Genomic DNA, 23407 nt, shown 5'->3' with positions numbered 1-23407 from the left:
CGGACAACACCACAGTTATGTGGTACATAAACAGGGAGGAACACATTCTTACCCCCTATGCAGACTGGCCATGTCACTTTGGAACATGGCCATGGACTTACAAATGGAACTACAAGCACAGTATTTTCCAGGCAAGGAAAACACGCTGGCAGACAACCTAAGCAGGAATATGACAGATCCACACTAATGGAGATTGCATCCAAAAGTTTTTACAGAAATAATCCAAGAATGGGGAAGGTCAGACATAGATCTCTTTGCCTCCCACAAGAATCACCAATTGACAAAATTCTGCTCAAGGATCTTCCATCCAAAGGCCTGGAGAGTGGACGCTCTTTCTTTCAGTTGGACATCTGACAGTTTATGCCTTCCCTCCTCTTCCTCTGCTGCCCAAAGTTCTATTAAAGACCAAAGCAGACAGACCAAAGATGATTCTCATTGCTCTGGACTGGCCAAGGCAACACTGCTACCCACTCCTGAGGAGCCTGACTCATTCCCCACCATGGACCCTGCCTCTAATGCCTCTTTTTCTGACTCAGCAGTTTCAAAACTCTTCACAGCCAGCTAAAAACACTCAATCTAGCCGCATGGAATATTCCTTAGCATCTCAACAGGCCCTACTCTCCAAGGAGGTGCAGGATGTCATTTTGGAGGCCAGAAGGCCATCAACTAGGAAAGCTTACTCCGCAGAATGGAAACGTTTTTGTGTCTGGAATGAGAGAAAGGGCCAGGATCCTGGAAAACTGAATTTACCTCAAATACTACAATATTTGGCTGAACTGCTAAGCAGTGGACTTTCTTTCTACATCAAAATACATGCCTCAGCCATTTCTGCAGAATACAGCACTGATCCACCTTTATTCTCTCATCCTCTCTTAAGACAGTTCCTCAGAGGGGCTAAGAATTTAAGGCCTCCAAGGAAACAACCAATACCTGCTTGGGATCTTAATTTCTTCCTGGAAAAATTGACCTTGCCTCCCTTTGAGCCAGCTGCCTCATCAGATTTGCAATATTTGTCCTGGAAAACAGCTTTCCTTCTAGCTATCACCTCAGCTCGTAGAGTTTCAGAACGACAGGCTCTCATGGCTGTCCAGCCTTTTATCTTCCATCAGGACAGTTTCCTTACGAACCAACTCGTCCTTTATGGCTAAAGTGGTATCCAGAGTAGCTTTAAATCAGGCCATACATTTACCTACTTTTTATCCTAATCCTCAAAACAAAGGGGAGAGATTACTACATTCCTTGGACACCCACAGACAGCTGCGTTATTTGGACAGAACAAAGCCTTTCAGAAAATCAGAACAGCTCCTTGTGGCCTATGCAGTAGGAGCTCAAGGGAAGCATATTTCCAAACAGACAATCTCAAAATGGATAGCCCACTGCATACGCTTTTGCTATTCCTTTCATGGCAAAACTGTTCCTACAGGCATTAGAACTCATTCCACCAGGGCCACAGCCACCTCTGCAGCCTTCCTCAGAGGAGTTCCTACCAAGGATAGTTTGGAAACAGCCACTTGGAGTTCTGTGCATACCTTCTCCAAGCACTACAACCTACCATTATACTCCATATCTAGAGCAGGCTTTGCCACGGCAGTCTTGCAGGGCATTTTGGCTCCTACTAGTTCCAACTAGTGCCTACCACCCCTTTCTTAGCTTTGGGATTCTACCCATCTGTTATGACTGCAGCTGTATGCACGATGAACATAGTACAGTTTGTACCTACCATAAATGTAGATGTTCGAGTGCTAATACAGCTGCAGTCCAGGTTTCCCTCCCTCCTTCCCCTCGAGACAGGCCTATAGGCTAACACATCCTCATACAACCTGATTGGAGTTTTCATTTATGATGTATTTGCTTGCAACTACTGTATTTTGATTATATAGCACTGCATTATCACACACATTTATTATTGCCTTCCTTCTGGGGGCACCTGACATCTGGGGCAAGAAAAACTGAAGAAAATGGCGTCTGCTGGTTCCTTTATACCCCTGTCGCACTGACGTCAGGGAGGAAGCGACGACAACCGACGCCGGACCTAGACTTTGGAATTCGGCCGACAGAGGACCCGCCTGACAGCGAGAGAACCCATCTGTTATGACTCCAGCTGTATTGGCACTCTAACATCTACATTTATGGTGGGTACAAAACTGTACTTTCCACTCCAACTTCCTTTTATATAAAATATACACAGGATATGACATCATTAGTCAATAAAAATACATTAAATATATTTTTTTAAATTCAAGAATTATCAGCAAATTTCTGGAGTAGCCATGGGAGCGAGGGTAGCTCCAGCGTTTGCAAACTTAGTCATGGCAAATTGTGAACTAAAGTTTTTAATTGGGCACTCCAGTTACTCTGAAATATTGTTATACTACAGATTTATTGATGACTTGTTCTTTATGTGGAAAGCCACACAAGCAGAATTTTGTGATATGGTAAGGGATTTGAATCTCACTACAAACTTTTTAGAATTCAAAATAAGTGGATTTGGGGAGTATATCTCTTTTTTTAGATTTGCATTTAAGTTTTGACAAAGTTCAAAAAAGGTTTGTTAGTAAAGTGTGCAGAAAGCCAATCTTTGCTAACCAATATTTAGATAGTTTACATCCCCCTCACATGAAAAAGAGGGGTAGTAAAAGGTCAAATACACCTCAGTAGACTCACCTCAGATGAGGTATTTTCGACAGAAGTAACTTTTCTACAAAAATTATTCCTCCAGAGAGGGTATGATTTAGAATGGTTAAAGATTGAAAAGGAAGTTGCAATACTTAGAAAAGGAGTTGCTTCACCAATTTTAACATCTAAAGACATACAAGTGAGTTCAAATTTGAAATGTTCTACATCAAAGTATGGGGATTTTAGTGTAGCCTTTCCTATACCCATAGTAAATGAGATGTGGAGTATAAAAACTATCAGAGAACAACTGGAGAGTTCTACTAGGGAACAAAGACCTATTAAGTTTAATTGGAATTGGACTGAAATTCACATACAAAAGAGTAGTAAATATAAAATTGATGGTAGAAAAGGAAAGTAAGAAAGATGACACCAAAATGAGACTAGTGAGCGTGTAAAAGGGTACATATGCTTGTAGGAACTGTAGGCAATGTAGATTCATTGCTAACAGTTACTTTGTTTTTCCATCATTTGAATTATACTATATGGGCGAAAAGATTACTTTAACTGTAACACAATTTGTGGTTTACATTGCACAATGTGTAACGTGCACATTATTATGTGGGAAAAACTACGAGAACTTTGAAACGTAAAGTTTATGAACATGCTTTGGCTATAAAAAACAAGGATTCAAACAACTCACTTGCTAAGCATGCTTTAAACTGTGTTGAATTTAAAAAGTTTGAGTTTTTTGTAGTAGAAAAAGTTGAAAATACCATTTTTGGGGGGATATTTATAATGTGTTGGAACGTAAAGAAACATTCTGGCAATTATTTTTAGGGGCTGACCAAACGAGTCCATCAATTTAAAACGTTTTTTTATTGAATAACTAAACATATGATATGTTACATTTATGTATAAAAGTACAGTAGTATTTTTTTTAAAAAAAAATATTTAATGTGTTTTTATTGACTAATGTCATATCCTGTGTATTTTATATAAAAGGGAGTTTGGGTGGAATATGCCTTTTTTTCTGAAGTTCACGGAATAAATCAGTGGATGAAAGCACTAAATCATTTGTATATGTGTATGTGTGTAGTGCTTTGTGTGTGTAGTGCTTTGTGTGTAGTGCTTTGTGTGTGTAGTGCTTTGTGTGTGTGTAGTGCTTTGTGTGTGTGTAGTGCTTTGTGTGTGTGTAGTGCTTTGTGTGTGTGTAGTGCTTTGTGTGTGTGTAGTGCTGTAAGTGTGTACACACTCGGAACAGTCTAGTCTTTGAAGCAAAACTACACTCTAACAAATAAAATACCTCAGAAGCTGGCACAATAAGGAAACTGAGACCAATAGTTCATAGGTGTGTATTAGGCTAATGCCTTGGAGCCTTTGCAAGCCTAGCCCATAGTATTGCCCTGGCATCATGCCACCCTACCTTCGTTCTCAGTGCCTGTCAAATGGAGTCACTGGAATGATCCCGGGGTGAATTTTTACTATTTCCCAACCGCTCAAGATCTTTTGAAGAGGACAAGTGAGGCACTCCACCTGACACTTATGTCTTTCCATAGCATGGACAGCCTGTGGGTTATGAACCTGTCCCCTCCAACTTGTTCTGTTGATTGTGGTAATATGGTTGTTCTCTGGAGCATGTAGTGTGGAGGGACTGGGATTTCTTTAGATGTAGTATTTCTAACAGAGTTGGGTTGGACGTGGCTTTTTTAGTCTAGCAGAGACCACCTCTCAGTAGGTGATATGAGACAATAGTTGGGAGTGTTTTGTCTGTCCATGTAGGACAGGTGACTGAGACCTCTGATCCTCTTTTTGTGAGGTACTTTTGTGGCCTCTCCAGTTGTTGCAGGTGTCTAGTGAGGTTCATGCCAAATGGGGCGTTGTACACTGGCCTAATGAGGGAAGAGTAGAGGGAGCCCATTACTTTCTTCCTGAATGCAAAACCCTAAGTAATGAGATGTGCCACTTGTGACTTTACTTTCTGACCACAGTGGCTCTGTAGTTGTCAAAAGTGTGCTCTCAGCCTGTGTTCCCAGATCTCTTATGCCTTCTGTGGTCAGTGGGCTACCATCGATGTGGTAATTCATGGGAACTGGGTTTTTCCCAAAGGAAAGGATGACTCCTATTTTGGCATTGAGCTTAAGGCTATGGTTCTGACACCAGTCATTAGTCTGAGTTCTTTCTGTAGCATGTCAACATCACTTAGGGAGTTTATTATGGCACCCAACTTGCAGCCTTCATGTTGGCTTAGACTTCAACGTAGTTACCAAACAGGAGAGGACCCATTACCTAACCCTGTGGGACTTCACTCGTGACTGTCTGCAGTCTGACTTGAGTTGGCTACTTTCATGCTTTGGGTTCTATCTGTGAGACTATTTGCAGCCCACCTAGTGATGTAGGGGTTGATGCCTAGCTTAGTGAGTTTTTCTATAATTTCTGAATGGGGATTGCTGTCAAAGGCTGTGGCCAGATCAAGGTAGGCTGTATGGAACCACCTTGCCTTCATCCACAGCTCTGGTGACTGACTCAGAGGTTGACCAGGTTGAGCAGGCATGATCTACCCTTCACAAAACCAAACTGTGGGATCCAGAGTTAGGAGATTCCCTATATCATTGTTTATTGGGTCCATAATGTGTTCCATAGCTTTGCATATCGGACTAATCAGGCTAATGGGGGTGATAGTACCCAGGGTCTGTAGTCCTTTCCTCCTTTGTGGAGATGGATGACTGTAGCAGTGTGCCATGCTGTAGGGACAAAGCCTGAGGTGAGGCTGTGATTTAACAGGGCACATAGGTGAAGGTGCCAGTTCACTCTAGTTCATGTAGAACACAGCCAGGGATATTGTCAGGTCCCATAGAAGCTGTATTCTTGGCCTTTGACACTGCAGTGCTGTGTTAATTTATGCAGAAGTAAAACTGGGTGCCTGGCAATCTGCTGGTATTGTGACTGGTCCTTTGGTGGGGGAGAGGGGTAAAGTTGGCACTGAATTTGTCTGCCAGTATATTGGCAATATCTGTTGGCTTAATATAAGAATTGCCATTGTGCAATACCTCCAAGCAAATCTGGGTTTTGCCGTGGGGATTCTTTACACAACTCTAGAAGGCCTTGTGGTTGTCTTTACTATCTGCTGCATTTCTGTTTTCATAGCTAGCTTTAAAGGATTTGATGAGGGATCTCAACTTTTATTTGAGACTAACGGAGTTTTTCCAGTCTTGGGACTTTACCTTATTCCGCATCAATTTCCTCTTTCTGTTGTACAGTTTATGGCAGGGGACCACCAGATTGGCATTTTTTTTTTTTTTTTTGAGGAGATCATCTTTGTTCTATTGGGTATGGCGATCTATGCCTTTGTGTACATGTTTGTACAGGGCATTAGTGTATGATTCAGCGGTCCTGCAGCTGTTCTCCAATTGTATGGGTGCTGTGAAGTTAGCCACCTCTTTTTTAGGAGCCCAAAGTTAGCTTTAGAGAAGTTTTTTGTGGTTACCTTTGTGGGGTTGAGAGGTATATGCATTTCCAAGGTGATTAGTTTGTGGTCGGATCTAACCATTGGTATACAGCAACAGTCACCCAGGTCAAGGATGTTGCAACCTCTGGTGGGGTTAAGAACGAGCTGGCCCAGGGCATTGGAATTAATGAATTCCAGGAAGTGTTGGGCAAGTGAATTTGGTACAGGAGTAGTTTTCTCAGTTAATGGAGCGGTAGTCTAAGTCACCCAGTATGAGATTAGGTTGGACCTTGATATTTTCCAGGGTGCTTAGGAACTTGGAGTGAGAGTCTTGGGACATCCTTTGGGACCTATAGCAGGCTACGACCTGAATTGGTGCACCTGAAGCATCTATGATGCATTATGTTGGGCTACCAGTCTAGAGGTATACGCATCCTTTATGAATATGAAAAAAACACTGCCTTTGAAGCTTTGGTCCTAGCTCTATGGCCAAAAAGTGTGGAATGAGTTATAGCCTGGTAGTGCAGGGGTGCTTTCTGCTGCCTTGAACCAGGTCTCTGTTGCAGCACAAATGTTGATGTTCTCAATTTTAAGGAGCGCTAAGAGCGAGTGCATTATGAGATTTAGATTTCTAGCTAGAGCTGCATGACCCTCAGATTGCTTTTGTTTGCAGCTGTTATGGTGAGAATTTGGTCTTTGGAACGCCATCTAAAAGATACTAATGGGGTGGCAAGAGCCTTGGCCAGTATTTGGAAGGCCAGGGGTGAAAGATGCAGGTCATCTCTGTTAAAGCATCGAGGTTTATCAATCATGTCATCCCAGGCAGACAGCTACTGCATCCCCTTAGAATGACACCAGAAACGTAGCAAATTGTTGAAATCTATAATTTTCTGCTTGTACTGTGGTATCATTCTGGGTGATAGGAGGCTGCTCAGGGCTAGGGTCATACCTGCCTGGGGTACATAATCCAAGAACTCCTCCATGTCTCCATGTAATCCAAGGAGGTACGTCTCAGGTCATTCACACACACATGTACAATGACAGCATCATATTTGTACCTGTTGTTGAGGGACCTGAGTGCATGGGTTATGTGGCGGTTCCGGGCAGCTGACTTGCTTTCTCCTTCAACCGAGTGAGTGGGGACATCAGTGTGTCTCGCTATTGAATCACCTATGACTAGTATGTTTGGCATGCTGTTTTGCCTTGGGGGGGCTTTGGTTAAATGGCGCACAGGGTTTTGTCTTGTGATTTGTGTGTTGTGGTGGTAAAGTACGTTTCTGCCTTGGTGGTCTCTGCTGTTTGGGTAGACTTTTGTTGAGAGGCTCCACGAAGGTGTGTGGTTTGTTTTTGTCAAGGCGGTGCTGGTGTTCTGGAGGGCTGTGTTCTTAGTGTTTCATTGTTGCAGTCATTACATTTGAGTTATCTGCCTGCAGCTAGCCCTCAGCCAGCCTGAATACCAGAGTCTTGGATTCCTGCTTCAGATGCTGTTTCTTCCATGACCTCAGGTCGTCCGGTTTATAAAACATGCAGCCAATACCATTACATCAGTCTTTCTTGCCACGTGGTGCCCCGAAGCAGAGTTCACAAGTGCTGGTCGGCCGACTCTTGAAATTTTTGTTTAACCGAAATCAACTGTGTTGGGGATCCTTTTTCTTGCTCTTGAACAGATGTCAGTAAAAGTTAATTCTTACCTGTGGAAAGCAAATACCTCAAAGATTTTCATTCGTACTGCATTCTTTGCTTAGGCCCAGACCACGACGTCCCTCTGTCAGTTTTGCGCTTTATTCAACCCCCGAACTATTCGTATGTATTTTTGCAGCAAATTATTTCGGTACTCTGTTTAATTATCCAGAAATGTCTTCGGTAAGCCATCCAACTACCGATTTATTCTGAAAAACGTAAAGATAAAGACGGCATGGGTCCAAAACTGATGCCGCTTTGGTTAAGCTAGCTGCCAGTTTGCTGGTTATCAGTGAGGTGCTTTCGCAGCCCCTGATACCTGCTACTTAGATTTGCAGGCCTCTTCTGAGACCCATTCGGAGTCCGGTATGCTGCAAGATGCTTCAACTATGGAACCTGAGGATGTCTCCACCTTGGATGGGTCCAGAGCTGCTGTGCAGGCACTGGCTTCTGAGGGTGTATTCAGGCCTACAGACTTGCATTTCAAACAGACGCCATCTTCTTCAAGGCCTAAAACTCTACCCATACCTAGAAAACCGATGTCCCAACTGCATGGTCAGGCCCATATGCCTAAAAAAGCAAATGGGTTTTAAATATAGATTTTCCAAGGATACAGATTCCACTTCCAAACTGTTGGCCAGACCTACTCCCAAATCTGTGGGCAGAGGCTCAACAGCAGGTTCTCTCTCTCTTCTAAGTATCAGGGCTATTCAGCCTGTCACAGCAGAAGGGGACAAGGTTTTTACTAAAGACCTTTCCTGGTACCCAGAAAAGACTGCTCCTGGCATCCTATCCTGGACCTCTCTATTCTAAACATCTTTTTGGTAATCCCAAAATTCAAAATGCTAACACTTCAACAGCTGCTTCCTATGCCAAGCATAGATGCCTGGTTGGCAACCTGAGACTTAAAGGAAGCTTAACTGCACATTCCAGTAAGGGAATCTTGCAGGAAATACCTACGCTTCAGAGCAGGCTCCGTGCACCATCAGTTCTCTGCACTTCCCTTTGGCTTGTCTACTGCTCCCAGGGTATTCGGTGTCCAACTCCAGCCATTGCATTTTGCAGGCAGAGAAGTATTCAAATATACCCATACCTGGGCGATTGTCTAATTCAGGCAGAAAGCCAGGACATGCTATTAAAACATCTGGCATTTGTAAAGAAACTTCTAACCTCGCTGGGGTACACCATAAATTAAAAGAAATCTCATCTGGTACCCTGCCAACAAATTCTATTCCTGGGAGCAAGCTTGAACACACTTCCCAGATGGCTTACCTCACGCCAGAGAAGTTTGATAGCTTACTGGCCACAAAGACCCAGCTATCTACAAGGAAAATCCTGCAAGCCTTGGGGTTCATGGCCTCTTGCATTCTACTAATTCCATATGAAAGACTGCATATGAGGAAACTACAATGGTATCCCAAAAGCTTATGGTGTCACCATTCTCAGGACCTGGAATCAATGATTCCTATCATTCCTTGTATAAAGACAAAGTTCTTTTGGTGGGCAGAGGCCTGCCACCTAAACAAAAGGCTCCCTTTCAATCTACTCCCTACCACCCAAACCCTAACTACAGATGCATCAGACTATGCATGGGGGGGCTCAAGTGGCAGAGCTGTGCATTCAGGGCAAGTGGAACCAGAGTCAGATGCACCTGCATATCAAACAAAAAAATGTTAGCTGTACAGAATTCCCTGACTGCCTTCAAAGACCATATCCTTCCAGGACAATTATTGGTAAAGGCAGACACCACAGTTGTGTTACATAAGCAGGGGGAACACACTCGTAGCCTCTCTGCAGACTAACCAAGGCTCTGTGGAACACAGCCCTGAGCTACCAAGTGCACCTACAAGCTCCATTCCTGCCAGGCGAGCTAAATTCACTGGCAGACGACCTAAGCAGAAATCTCATGGACCCACATGAATGGAAACTGGAACCAAAAATATTCAACCTCTTGAAAAGCAAATGGGGGACTCCAGAGATGGACCGGTTTGCCTCCCCTCAGAACTACCAATTGGACAAATTCTGCATAAGGACTCCCCACAGTCAAGCCTGGAAAGTGGATGCCCTGTCCTTTACTTGGGAAAGCCTCTCAGTTTATGCCTTTCCCCACTGCCCCTTCTATCGAAGGTTCTGCTAAAGATCAAACAGGACAAACCAAGGACAATACTGATTGCATCAGACTGGTCTCGCCAGCACTGGTACCCCCTCTTGCGCAGTATGATATTGCTGGATCTATGGCACCTACCTCAGACCCCTTCCCTGCTGTCCCAGCAGACAGGCCAAATTCTGCACCCTCTGCTTCAAACCCTGAACCTTTCAGCCTGGCTAATTCCTTGAGCTCTCCAATAGCATCCCTCAGTAAGCAGGTGCTAGATGTCATTCTGGAAGCAAGGCGATCAAGTACTACAAAATCCTATGCTGAAAAGTGGAAAAGATACTGTTCCTGGAGCTTGACTAGGGGGATGGGCACTACAGTGCCGAGCTTACCTCATATTCTTCAGTACTTAACAGAAATGCTCCACAAGGGCCTAGCCTTCTCGTCAATCAAAATGTATGCCTCTGCCATTTCAGCACATTATAATACTGAACCACCCCTCTTCTCTCACCCCCTGAACACAGTTCCTCAGAGGGGCTAAAAATTTAAGACCCCCCCGGCAAGCCCCCTACTCCAGCCTGGGATCTTAGCTTTGTATTGAAAACGCTCACTCTCCTTCCATTTGAACCAGCTGCAACTGCAGAGTTTTCCTTTCTTGGAAAACAGCCTTCCTTCTAGCCATAACTTCAGCTAGAAGAGTGTCTGAATTACAGGACCTTATGGCAGTGGAGCCCTTCATTATTTTCCATGCAGACAGGGTTTTCCTCAGGACCAATTCTTTCTTTATGCCCAAGGTGATGTCTGTGGCACTAAATCAGTCCATTCATTTGCCTACCTTTTTCCCCGAATCCACAAAACAAAGGAGAAAGAATACTGCACTCTTTGGATGTGCACAGACAACTTAGATTTTATTTGGACAGGACTAAGCCCAGCCTCACAAAATCTGAACAGCTGCTAGTTGGCTTTGCTGCAGGGGCAGAGGGGAAGGCTATTTCAAAGCAAACCATTTCTGAATGGATAGCCCATTGCATTAATTTCTGCTATAAGCACCATGGAAAACCTACCCCACAGGAGATTAGATAACACTCCACCAGGGCTGCATCTACCTCTGCAGCCTTTCTCAGAGGAGTCCCTACCAGGGAGATCCTAGAAGCTGCTACCTGGAGCTCACTTTCAAGCATTACCACATGCCTATTTTTTTCTAAATCCAGAGCTGGTTTTGCCACTGCAGTTTTACAGGGTTTAATCGCTGGCCCTAATGCTCTCTAACTTCCTCCTCCCTTCCTTAGCTTTGGGAATCAACCCAAATGTGATGACTGCAACAGTGAAACACGAAGAACATAGTACAGTTGTGTACACTTACCATTAATGTAGATGTTAGTGTATTCACTTTTGCAGTCCTGGTTACCCTCCCTCCAGCCCCCCTGAGTTCTTTTGGCTCTACCTTTCCTTCTTGTTTGGTGTATTTGAGCTTTCAGGTGTATTTGCTTTTTGTTGGAGGTGTAACAACATATAATTGCTTCCCATTATGGGGGCACATGACATCTGGGGCAAGAAAAACTGATGTAATGGCATCTGCTGCATGTTTTATACCCCTGACGTCATGGAAGAAGAGACTGCATCCAACACAGGAATCCAAGACACTGGTATTCAGGCTGGCTGAGGGCTACCTGCAGGCAGATAACCCAAATGTAATGACTGCAACAGTGAAAACGCTCTAACATCTACATTTATGCTAAGTTTATACAACTGTACTTTCTGTATGGTGCAAGTGTTAACCTTTTCCTCTTGACCAGGTGTTCCGGTATTGGCTGGAGAGTGCGTGGCTTTCAATTTGGATATACAAGTGCATCTCTCGCAAGTCTGAGTATTGGGAGGTAAGAGGAGAGGGTTATCTGTGTACATGAGGCAGTTGCTACATTCCCTCAGGATGCCCACGTTCACCATGTTAATAGGAGAAAGCAGAGGGAACTTACCTTTAGACATGCCTGGATGGGTGGACATTAATAAGTACTGGAGTTTCTTTGTAGAATGTTTAGTGATAGTAGCACTTATGTGCTACAATAATTGCTACAAGTAGTCTGGTAAAGTGCTAGACTAATAAGCTAGTAGAAGTGCAGGAGAGGAGAGAACTAGCAGATCTCAGAAGCTTACAGTCCAGGATGCAGAAAATCTGTATCTGGATTAGACTGTGTTTTTACTAGAAAGTGAAGAGAATGTGCAGAAGCTAAAGGGAACTATAAACAGTAGAATAAGCTGATGTGATATGACTGGTGGGATGGGGGGAATGTCCGGTATCTACTTTATACCAGAGGCTGGCAGCTCAAATCCACCAAGACTTAAAACCACCACAAGAAGCGGGTGGGGAAACAACAGTTGTACAGATTAGAGGTGTATTAATGTATTAAGTGCAGAGACCAATTGAAAATAAACTGATATTTTCCCAGTATCACAGCAGGCAGTAGGTCAGTCTCTCTGCAGTTTAGAACAGCTTCAGGAAACAGATATATCTGATTTAAAGCTGTGGCTATTAAAGATGGAGTACAGAAACCAGCCTAATTATCCAATCAACAGGATTATCCCTAGCCGGATTAAACCAGTCCAATTCTCTCCAACAAAAAGACAAGCCTCTAGACAAACGATTTCACTGCAGACTGAGGGTCACAACAGTAACAGATATTCAGCTCAATCACACAACAAAAAGGACAGTAAAAACAGTTGTACAGATTAGAGATGTGTATTAAATGAGATCAAATCAGAATTCCTTTTTCATTAAAAACTACTTTGATACAAACAAAACAGTTGTAAATATGAACATATTAAGCGCTTTCATTCATTAAAATAGTTAACCAGTCAAACTTCATAATGGTGGAATGAAATAGCTAGTGGGAAAAGTTAATGTTCTTTGTTTCACTGTTGAAGTCCTTAGATTTGGGTTATCTGCTTGCAGGTAGCCCTCAGTCGGCCTTATCAAAGTCTTGGGTCCTGTGTCTGTTGCAGTCTCATCTTCCATGACGTCAGGTAGTCTGGTGTAAAGCATGCAGCCGATGCCATTACATCAGCCTCTCTTGCTGTGCCCGAAGCAGTTCTCAAGTGCCAGTCGGCCAACTCCGGATCTGATACTCAAAAACGAAAATTTCAGAAGTCTTCAAAGAGCTAAATACCCTATTGGGGATCCTTTTTCTTGCTCTTAACCATGTCAGTAAAAGTTAATTGTATTTCTTGTGGAAAGCAAATACCTCTGATTAATTCGTACTGCATTTCTTGCTTAGGACCAGTCCACGACATCCCTCACTGTCGGTTTTGTGCCTTTTTCAAACCTCGAACTATACATTGTTTATTTTTGCATATAAATATTTTGGTACTCTGTTCAATTATCCAGAAATGACTTCGGTAAGCCACCCAACTACCAACATTCCGAAAAAACGCAAAGATAGACCGAGACAGGCCGCATAGGTCCAAAGCTGCTGACTCCTCCTTTTAAGCTAGTCGCCAGTTCACCGGTACTCAGTGAGGCACTTTCGCAGCCCCTGATGCCTGCTACTTCAGATTTGCAGGTCTTTACGGAGACCCATTCAGAGTCTGGTATGCCCCGAGATGCTTCGACTGTGGAACCTACGGATGTCTCTACCTTGGATGGGTTCAGAGCCGCTGTGCAGGCACTGGCTTCTGAGGGTGTATTCAGGCCTACTGACTTGCATATTAAACTGACGCAGTCTTCATGGCCTAAAAGTCGATCCACGCCTAGAAAACCAATGCCCAGTCGCATGGTCAGGCTCCTATGCCTAAAAAAAAAACATAATGGCTGAAGACCTTATTACTCTAATCAGTGGAAGCCACCATTCTCCCTCTGAGACCTAGAACTGATTTTCCCTCTGATTCTTCCGATCAGGATTCTGAAATTTCTGTTTTCTGATGACCAATAGTTGCCCTTATCTACCTATGAGGATTCTGATGCAGAGGACTCCATTCCCTCTGCTTCCCCTCCAGAGGATTTCTCTTTTGGTGAAACTTTGCATACTCTTAGGGAGCATTTCCACTGGGAAAGCTAGGATTACTCTGACTCCAAAAAGAGGCTTGGGGAATTCATACTCCTACCGCAACACGGGCCTTTGGCTATCCCTCTTGTACTGGACATTGTAGATGCCTTTTTTGGAATCTAGCTTAGCCCTTGACACTTTACCTCTGGCTCTCTCAAAATCTGACTGGTATTAGAGTACCTGACTCCAGTTTCTCTAAGAATCCTACTTGGATCCTGAGACCATTTCACAGGGACCCAAAGGCATTAAGGCTACTACTGCCAAAAACCCTACCCCTCTAATAGAGATACCAGGGCCCTGGACAGATGGGGTAAGAAGGTATACACTTCTGCTACTTTGGCCATTAGGGCCTTAAACTGCCAGTTTCATATGTTAAAGTATCCACAGCATATTATTGGATTACTTAAACAGAAAATGATGATTCATGACTGTGCAGAAAATAAAGAATTACAGGATTTAATGCATTCTGCTGAACAAGTCTGTAAACCTACTTTGCAATGTGGTTTTGATTCATTAGAGGCATCTTGCAGAGCTGCTGTCACTGGGTCTGTACTTAGAAGGCATGCTTGGCTTAAGGAGCAAACTGTCAGAGCATGTTAAAGCTAAATTACTGTATGCTCCCTTAAACCAAGACTGCCTGTTTGGCAACAAAGCAGAAATACTTAAAAAGATGGAAAAAAAGCTAAATCTGTTCAAACTGTTAGATTTCCTGCAAGTATAGCCTCCTAGATTTAGTAGGCACTGGCCTAAGAATTGGTCCTTTCCTGACTCGTCCAGGCCTTCACTCCAAAACCAGTAATAGCAGACCACCCAGGCTTCAGTCTCAAGGTACTCACAGGCTTAAGCAGTGCGGGGTCTCCACTTCCAAAGCTGGAAGTAGTAAGACACCCCCCCATGTTAAACTGTCACAATGACTTAACTTTAAACATTCCAAGCCCTGCTCAACTGACTGTTCCTTTAGGGGGGAAAGATTGCCCTGCATGCAAAAAACTGGGAACTCATTACCCAAGACAAATGGGTTTTAAATAGTTTTCCAAGGATACAGATTCCACTTCCACTCCTTGCCAACCCCCAAAGGTTGGCCAGACCTACCCCCAAATCAGTGGGCAGAGGCTCAAAAGCAACCTGTCACAGAAAAGGATTGGGGGCAAGGTTTTTACTTAAGACTTTTCCTGGTACCCAGAAAAGACCATTCCTGGCAGCCTATCCTGGACCTGTCTGTCCTAAACACCTTTTTGGTTATCCCAAAATTCAGGATGCTATCTAGTCATCAGCTGCTTCCCATGCTAGGCAAAAATGCCCGGTTGGCAACACTGGATTTAAAGGAAGCCTACCTGCACATCCCAATAAGGGAATCTTGCAGAAGATACCTACACTTCCGAGCAGGCTACATGCACTCAGTTCTCTGCACTGCCCTTTGGCTTATCTACTGTGCCCAGGGTATTCACTAAGTGCCTAGCTCCAATCATTGCATTCTGCAGGCAAAGAAATATTCAAATATACCCATAGCTGGATGATTGTCTAATCCAGGCAGAAAGCCAGGAAGTACTATTAAATCTGGCATTTGTAAACAAATTACTAACTTCTCTGGGGTACACCATAAACAAAAAGAAATCTTATCTAGTACCCTGCCAACAAATTGTATTCCTGGGAGCAAGCTTGAATGCAGTTTCCCAGATGGCCTAACTCATGCCAGAGAAACAAGTTTGACAGCCTACTTCAAACTACTGGCCACAAAGACCCAACTATCTACTAGGAAAATACTGCAAGCTCTGGGGTTCATGGCTTCTTGCATTCTACTAATTCCATATGCAAGACTGCATATGAGGAAACTACAATGGTATCTAAAAAGCCTATGGTGTCAACATTCTCAAGACCTAGAATCAAGGATTCCTATCATCCCTTGTCTAAAGACAGAGTTCCTTTGGTGGGCAGAGGCCTGCCACCACAACAAGGGACTGCCATTTACTCTACCCCCTGTCACCCAAGCCCTAACAGACGCATCAGACTATGCATGGGTCTCACTTGGCAGGGCAGTGCGTTCAGGGCAAATGGAACCGGAGACAAATACACCTGCATATCAATCAAAAAGAAATGTTAGCTTTACAGAATGCTTTGACCGCCTTCAAGGACTGCATTCTTCCAGGACAATTATTGGTAAAGACTGACAAACACCACTGTTGTGGTACATTAACAAGCAGGGGGGAACCCACTCATACCCTCTGCAGACTAGCCATTGCTCTGTGGAACACAGGCTTGAGCTTAACAGGTGCACCTACAAGCTCAATTCCTGCCAGGCAAGCTAAATATACTGGCAGACTACCCAAGCAGAAATCACATGGACCCACACGAGTGGAAACTGAAACCAAAGGTATTCAACACTTTGAGAAATAAATGGGGAAGCCCAGAGATGGACCTGTTTGCCTCCCCTCAGAACTACCAATTGGAAAATTCTGCACAAGGACTCCCCACGGACGAGCTTGGAAAGTGGATGCCCTGTCCTTCACCTGGAAAAACCTGTCAGTTTATGCCTTTTCCCTCTGCCTCTCCAAAGTTCTGTTAAAGATCAAACAGGACAAACCAAGGACAATACTCATTGCACCATACTGGCCACGGCAACACCGGTACCCAGTCTTGCACAGTGTCACTGTGGGAACCATGGTACCTGCCTCAGACCCCCTGCCCTGCTATCCCAGCAGGAGGGCCAGATTCTGCCCCCCCCCCCCAGCTTTAAATCCTGAGCCTTGCAGCCTGGCTAATTACCTGAGGCCTCAGTTACCATCCTTCAGTAAACAAGTGATGGATGTCATTCTGGAGGCAAGGAGGCCTAGTACTAGAAAATCCTATGCTGAAAAATGGAAGATTCTGTTCTGGAGCCAAACTCGGGGGGGGGGGGGGTCACAATAGTGCCCAATTTACCGCACATTCTTCAATACTTAACTGAGATGCTTCACAAGGGCCTTTTCTTTTCTTCCATTAAAATTCATGCCTCTGCCTTTTCAGCACATTATAATACAGAGCCACCCCTCTTCTCTCATCCACTGCTACTTCAATAGGACTAAGCCTCTCAGGAAATCTAAACAGCTGTTGGTTGCATTTGCTGCAGGGGCAGAGGGGAAGGCCATTTCAAAGCAAATCCTTTCTAAGTGAATAGGCCATTGCATTCATTTTTGCTGTATGCACTATGGAAAACCTACCCTACAGGGGTTAAGACCACATTCCACCAGGGCTGCATCTACCTCTACAGCCTTTCTCAGAGGTGTCCCTACCAAGGGCTTCCTAGAAGCTGCTACCTGGAGTTCTGTACACAACTTCAAGCATTACCACTTGCCAATTTTTTCTAAATCCAGCGGTGGTTTTGCCACTGCAGTTCTGCAGGGCCTAATAGCTGGTCCTAATGCTCTCTAATTGCTTCCTCCCTTCCTTAGCTTTGGGAATCTACCCAAATGTAATGACTGCAACAGTGAAACACGAACATAGTACAGTTATCTACACTTGCCATAAATGTAGATGTTAGTGTATTCACTGTTGCAGTTCTGGTTACCCTCCCTCCAGCTCCCTGACTTCTATTGACTATACCTCTCCTTGCTTACTATACTTAAGTTTTCCGGTGTATTTGTTTTTTGGAGGTGTAACTTTGTATATAATTGCTTCCCATTATCGGGGCACCTGACATCTGGGGCAAGAAAAACTGAAGCAATGGCATCTGCTGCATGCTTTATACCAGACTATCTGACGTGATGGAAGATGAGACAGCAACTGACGCAGGACCCAAGACTTTGATAATCAGGTTGACTGAGGGCTACCTGCAAGCAGATAACCCAAATGTAATGACTGCAACAGTGAATACACTCTCATCTACATTTATGGTAAGTGTACATAACTGTACTTTCTGGAGGGGGTGTCCTCCCTATTTTATCCAGTTAAAGATGCTTCTAATAATAAAGTTCTCATTGAGTCCAGGGGGCGTTTCTGCCTGTAATTTAATTTGCCATCTCTGTTCTTTAACTTCCAGAAGGGGATTGCTGTCACCAAAAGGCAAAGAAACATGATAGAGCCAAAAAATTGGAAGTATTGCACTGTGCATTGCGTGTGCAGCTGAAGCATTCTTAAGGTTTCTCTGTGTTCTTTAATACGATCACTTCATTTCCTTGTGGTTTTGCCCACATAAAATGCTTTACAACAGTCGCACACTGTAAGGTAGACTATATTCTTGAAGTTGCAATTAAAAGCTTCTTGAAACTAAATCTATAGTTTGGGATTTTGTGAACAGCAAACATCCCCTTGAGCAATGAAAGGGCAGCACACACTTGCCACAGCAGAACATACCTGCACCCTGGGTGGGGAGACTAATTGAAGGGGTTTTCTTTTCAAAACTCCAGGGACAGTTTTTCTTTAGCAGAAACGAGGACTGGGAGCAAAGATTCTTTCCAAATCTGGGCTACTGTTAATTCCCCAGTTCCTGGACAATATCTCTAATAGTTCCTCCAATTTGAATGGGAAGTGGGAATCTGGAATGGTCTTTCGAGGAACCTGTGGATTTGGGGCTGAAACTAGATTTAAGGATGGGAGGCTATTTGTTTTGCCTGTGAACAATGTGAGAATGTCATTAACCAATTTTTCTGGGTAATGTTTTTCTAAAATTAACCACTTAAATTTTCTTTAAGAAAATATGCTCATTCACAATGCTGCTACATCGCACAAACTGCCCTTTAACTATATTCCTCTTCATAAAAGGGGGGATGCTGAGAGAAGTTTAAGTAGTTCTGAAAGGTACTTCTGTCAATGTTGGAAGAAAACTTGAACGAAACAGGATCCCTGGCCAAACTAATGGCAAGGAAATTAACTTCATTCCCTTTACCTGAGATAGTAAAATCTGAGAAACTGATGCTCTGGCTAACCTGTCAAGAAAATTATCCAGCTCTAATTCAGAACCTTTCCAAATAAAAAGTCAGTGTGACCTTTGTATACCTTGACACACTGAAAACCTTCAATCTTGCATAGAGTGTTTGCTTCAAGAGCTTAGCACTAAGTTAGCATAAGCGGGAGCCATTTTGGCTCTCATTGCCACCCCTTCAAGTTGTTAACACCGTTAAAAGAAAATTTACCAGAACTAGCTCCAGTAAAGTAACATGTTTTTGTCCTAGGAGGGGTGCTGTGTTTGGTCAGGTAATTCAACACGTACTCTAAACCTTCCCAATGTGGGATGCTAGCGTAAAGAGCTACAACGTCAAGTGTGACCAGTATGCACTCCTTCAGTGGGTGAGCTTTTAAAGATGGTTTAAGGTAGAACTGTGATTTTTGAACCAAAGGGATATGGTAGTCTGACGTATTTTGGAAACCGGGTACTGCTGATGCACATGTACATCAGTGTAGTATGTAAACAGAGGCCCAATATCCTACCCTGTGCAGGCTAGCACAGGAAGGCTGGCATCTAGCCTCTTGGGTTTCCTGTTAACTTCTAAGTGTAAACTGTTATGTATTTTCTCGTGTTCTTTAACATACACATCTGATTTCCATCACAGAACCATTGGCTGATATTTTGAAAACTAAAGAATTTTTTGGTATTTTCTGAAAAGCATTTTTTGCATTTGTTTAATTGTAGATTATTCCACATGACACCAAAATAAATTGGCTTGTGTGTTCAAGTTAAGTACAGAAGATATCAAAATTATTTATGGAACTTTAAAAAATCAACTTTCTTTGAGAATATTTTCAGCAAAGAACTAGAGTACCTATGGGTGCTCAATCTGCTCCCATGTTTGCAAACTCTTTACACTGAGGAAGTTGAATATATTAAATACTAATTTTGACTGGTGTTACATTTTACCAGGATGGTCATTCATTGTTTTGGATGTTACTATCCACCAATATATAACTACAAAAAAGTCTAGTGTTTACTTTTTCAGAAGTTGCCAATCTGTTGCACCAAAGTTTGTAGCCTTATGTTTAATTTCTGATGCTGAATTAGAAGTAGAAATTTAATACTATTACAAAGATTATCATGAGCAGTTGATGGGTCAAGCACATGATGAAATTGTTAAACACTAGATTCAAGCCTGTTTATTCTGAGATGATGACTAACACTTAAATTCTTTCAGACCACTGGGTCTGAAATGATTATTTGTCAACATTTCAACTTTTAAAAAGTGATGTGGATTTAATCTGTTTGACTTGTCTCAATTTAGATCAACTTTAAGGTAATTGAAGGTTTTTTTTTGAAAATATTGCTAATAAAATTAAGTAATTTTAAAGTCACTTAATGCTTGTCACCATCAGTGGCACTGAGGGGTAGAGTTCTGACTACCTTGGTGACCTGAGCTTGGCTAGGGGTTTGGGTGTTGGTAGAACCAGGTGGGGAGGATGGGAGAATGCTGCTGCGGCTTGCCTATCCAAGAGGGAATAAGACATCTAGCCCCCACTGCAGTAATAGTTGGTGAGTGCAATATACCCATACTCAACTGTCAGGATATGATGGAAACATGCATGCCAAGCAGTATGTCACCTGGATTAGACGTGCAGCAATATGCTTAAGTGTGACAGAATTTTTTGCCAACATGTTCAGTGCCACGGGAATTGGGAGAGTTGAGGTACAGCAAAATTTCCTGATGGCCTCATGTGGCAAGCTCTGCACTATAGAGGGAAAGAATGGACTAGGTAATCATGAGAGCCGTTTGGCAGGCAGCAAGGAAAGCTTTGTGAAAGTAATTTGAGTCATTTTATCTATTCATTCTTTTCCTGTAGGCAGGATCTTTAAGAAAGGTTGGGTTTGTACCTTTGACCAATTTCACCTGAAAAATGGAGGTGGAATAAATGTTTAGTAATAGGCAAGCTGTCTTGTTAGAATACAAGTAAAACCATATGTAAATCTTAATGCTGAATGCTTTAGCTGTTCATTGTTGACCAAGTGCCCTTGGGCTAATGTCAAAAGCCACTACTCCAAGTTGCTGGCTTTTTTCTAGTGCTGCTTTCAAGCAAATGTCCACAGTATACAGAATCTTTAGACTTTCACAAGTGCTGTTGGTTGGACCATGAACCCAGGTGTGTGGTCTTTTGGTAATAGTTTCAGGATGTGGCTTTTTGATATCTATTTTGCCTTGTTTGGCTTTTGCCTCATGGAAATTTTATACTGTTCATTTCTTCCAGCTTGTTTACCTACTGGATGGAGTCTGTGTACTTCCCTCTCTATTTTAAATGGCTTTCTGCAGTGGGTGCTGCTTTGCTCTTTCCATACCTTAGTATTTTTTTTTTTACTTCTGCCGCCATTTGTAGATGGAGAACTTGCTTGCAAGTGCATCATTCATCATTTTTTCTGTGTGCTTGCCTGTGTTCCAGTTGAGAAGCTATGGGTTAGGTGTGCCTTTCTAGAGAAATATGTCATGGTATGTGCAAGCACAAGTTTGCACTTGACAAACGCACACCTACTTACAGCAACTAGAAAATCTTGTTTTGCCAAAATGCATCCTGAAAGTTTAGTTCTGCAGAGCAGAGAAACCTTTCAAAGATCAGAGATGGGTAAGCAGTTGTATGCTGTAGCGAGCACCTTCCATAATTTTTCTTCCTTGCATTTGTATAAGTGCTGATATTATACTGATTTATTGTGTTGTCATCTGGTGAGATTTCCTGTGGTCAGAACTTTTCTGTTTGTCTTAAGTCTGGGGACTGTTTAGTAATGCCAAGAATGCTTTCAGACACTTCCTAAAGCTGAATGTTTAATTTCAGAGAAAGAGCGGGAGCTGTGCATTCGAGAGAGACTGGCAGAAGAGAAGTTATCTAGGTAGAGCATTTTTTTTTTAGTTTAATTTCTTTAAACATTTGTTTGATTTTTGTGAACTTAATGTGTTTTTTTTCCCCTTAGAGCAGAAAAATTGGTGAAGGACTACAATACGATGAGAGAGCCAAGGAACTTTGGAAACGTGTTTGGCAGAGTACTAGGTAGGGGGCTTAACCGCAGACCCTTTTCACCATTGCAACTTGGTTGGCACGGTTTTTGAGAAACAAACATTTTAGAGACTGTATCTCTTGCACTTTTAGCCCCCATTCTGTTCTTGCAGTAGTGACGTTTTAGTCATATAGGCTGCTGAGTTCTTGGCTTAATTTTAGAACTTGGTGATTGAAGGAGGTGTTTCCATGATCTACACTCTTTGTGCTGGTGGAACTCTGCAGAAGCCATCAGTACTCTAAAATTAAGTGGAATGAATGGGATATTTTAATATTTTGATATGTATAAATGTTTTGGGTAGTCTGATCCCATGTTTTATAAATAAGAGACAGTAACATTGTGCGATTGTTTTTTTGTGAACCTAATGTTTAGTTTTGAATCTGCCAAGATAATGACTCAGAGGTGTGACATCACTTAACCATTTCTGCCATTAATGTGAAACGGACTTGAGGGCTTCCTGCACACCTTATGAATTTTTGAATGAATTCTAGACATATGCAGTTCTCCTCCCCAGCAAAAGACACTGAAGTATTAATAGAAATTTGTGGAGGAGCCCTTGTCAGATGCGTGGGGGAGCCATTGTTGAAAATCACTTGACATAGACCTAGTTTTGTGCTTTGTACAAATTTTTATGATGCACCAAAAAATGCACTTTATGAGCTTGTTGGCCATTAATATTAATCTGAAATGCCTTCAGTTTTATTGGTATTTGTAAATTGTAAATTATTTAATGTATGTTAATCCTCAAATAAAAGTTGTATAGGAAATTAATTTATAGGTGTTTGTCTGATCTGGATAATGTGGCAAGAAGGGGATTGTTGAGTAATAGATTTAAGTTCTTGACCGTCTTAGTAATTTCGGCTTTGAAATATTTCTGCCGATGCTTTTCTATAAATCATGACTAAACCAGGAGTCAGACTTAAAGGATCATTTTATTTAAATTGCCTTAACATTTGGTGTAGCTGGGAGTGAGTGCAACTTTCCATGTAAAGTAAGCATGTGCTTAATCTGTGTGTACTGTACCTATTGACAAAACATCAGGGGGCCTTACCTTGTTGGACTCTTGAGTGGTTTAATTCATTTTTGAGTGGTTTCATTCACGCTTCCAATCAGTTTTGTTTACTGGAAACTCCTCAGGAACATAAAGCAGAATCTAATTTCTGTAAACATAGAAGCATGCTTAGTCTCTGAGCCACCTAGTTCTTAACTGGAGTTGTACAGTTCGACTGTGTCTGAGAAGTTGCTTCATTTGTTGCATATAAGCATTGCCTTGGTGCCTTTTGGCATGACAGGCCAAGACCCACACCAATTTCCTCTGTTTGGCAGAGGAGAGTACTGCCATTAACATCAATTGTTCAGCCCAGGTATTTAAGGGGAGAAAACTTAAGGTGCACCTCACCTAAAGGAGATCTGTAAGTGTATCTTGCATAGTCCTGTATCTTCACTGTAGTAGCATCTGACAGGCTGGTAATGGTGGAGCATGTTGATATACTCTCCTCAAGGCACGTAATTTTCCAAAGCAGGAATCTGGTTTTAAAATGTTGAGCACATCCTCAGAGTGAGGACTCCAGCTCTCATTCATACTCCAA

General features: G+C 42.7%; 1 protein-coding gene across 1 annotated transcript in view; it reads left to right on the top strand.

The window, feature by feature from the left end:
• LOC122790561 (serine/threonine-protein kinase Nek2-like) overlaps positions 1–23407 on the top strand; it is a 1269183-nt gene that overhangs the window by 708358 nt on the left and 537418 nt on the right. Inside the window, exons 7-8 of the mRNA XM_044058123.1 lie at positions 21599–21653; positions 21735–21811. Of these exons, the coding sequence (XP_043914058.1) occupies positions 21599–21653; positions 21735–21811 (132 nt within the window). The remainder of the gene's footprint in view (positions 1–21598; positions 21654–21734; positions 21812–23407) is intronic.

The sequence above is a fragment of the Protopterus annectens genome, chromosome 1.part0 (assembly GCF_019279795.1).
Source record: "Protopterus annectens isolate FY-2018-M chromosome 1.part0, PAN1.0, whole genome shotgun sequence".
Lineage (NCBI taxonomy): Eukaryota > Metazoa > Chordata > Ceratodontiformes > Protopteridae > Protopterus > Protopterus annectens.
The sequence above is the reverse complement of the archived record's forward strand: the minus strand, read 5'-3'. Positions and strand labels throughout refer to the sequence as shown.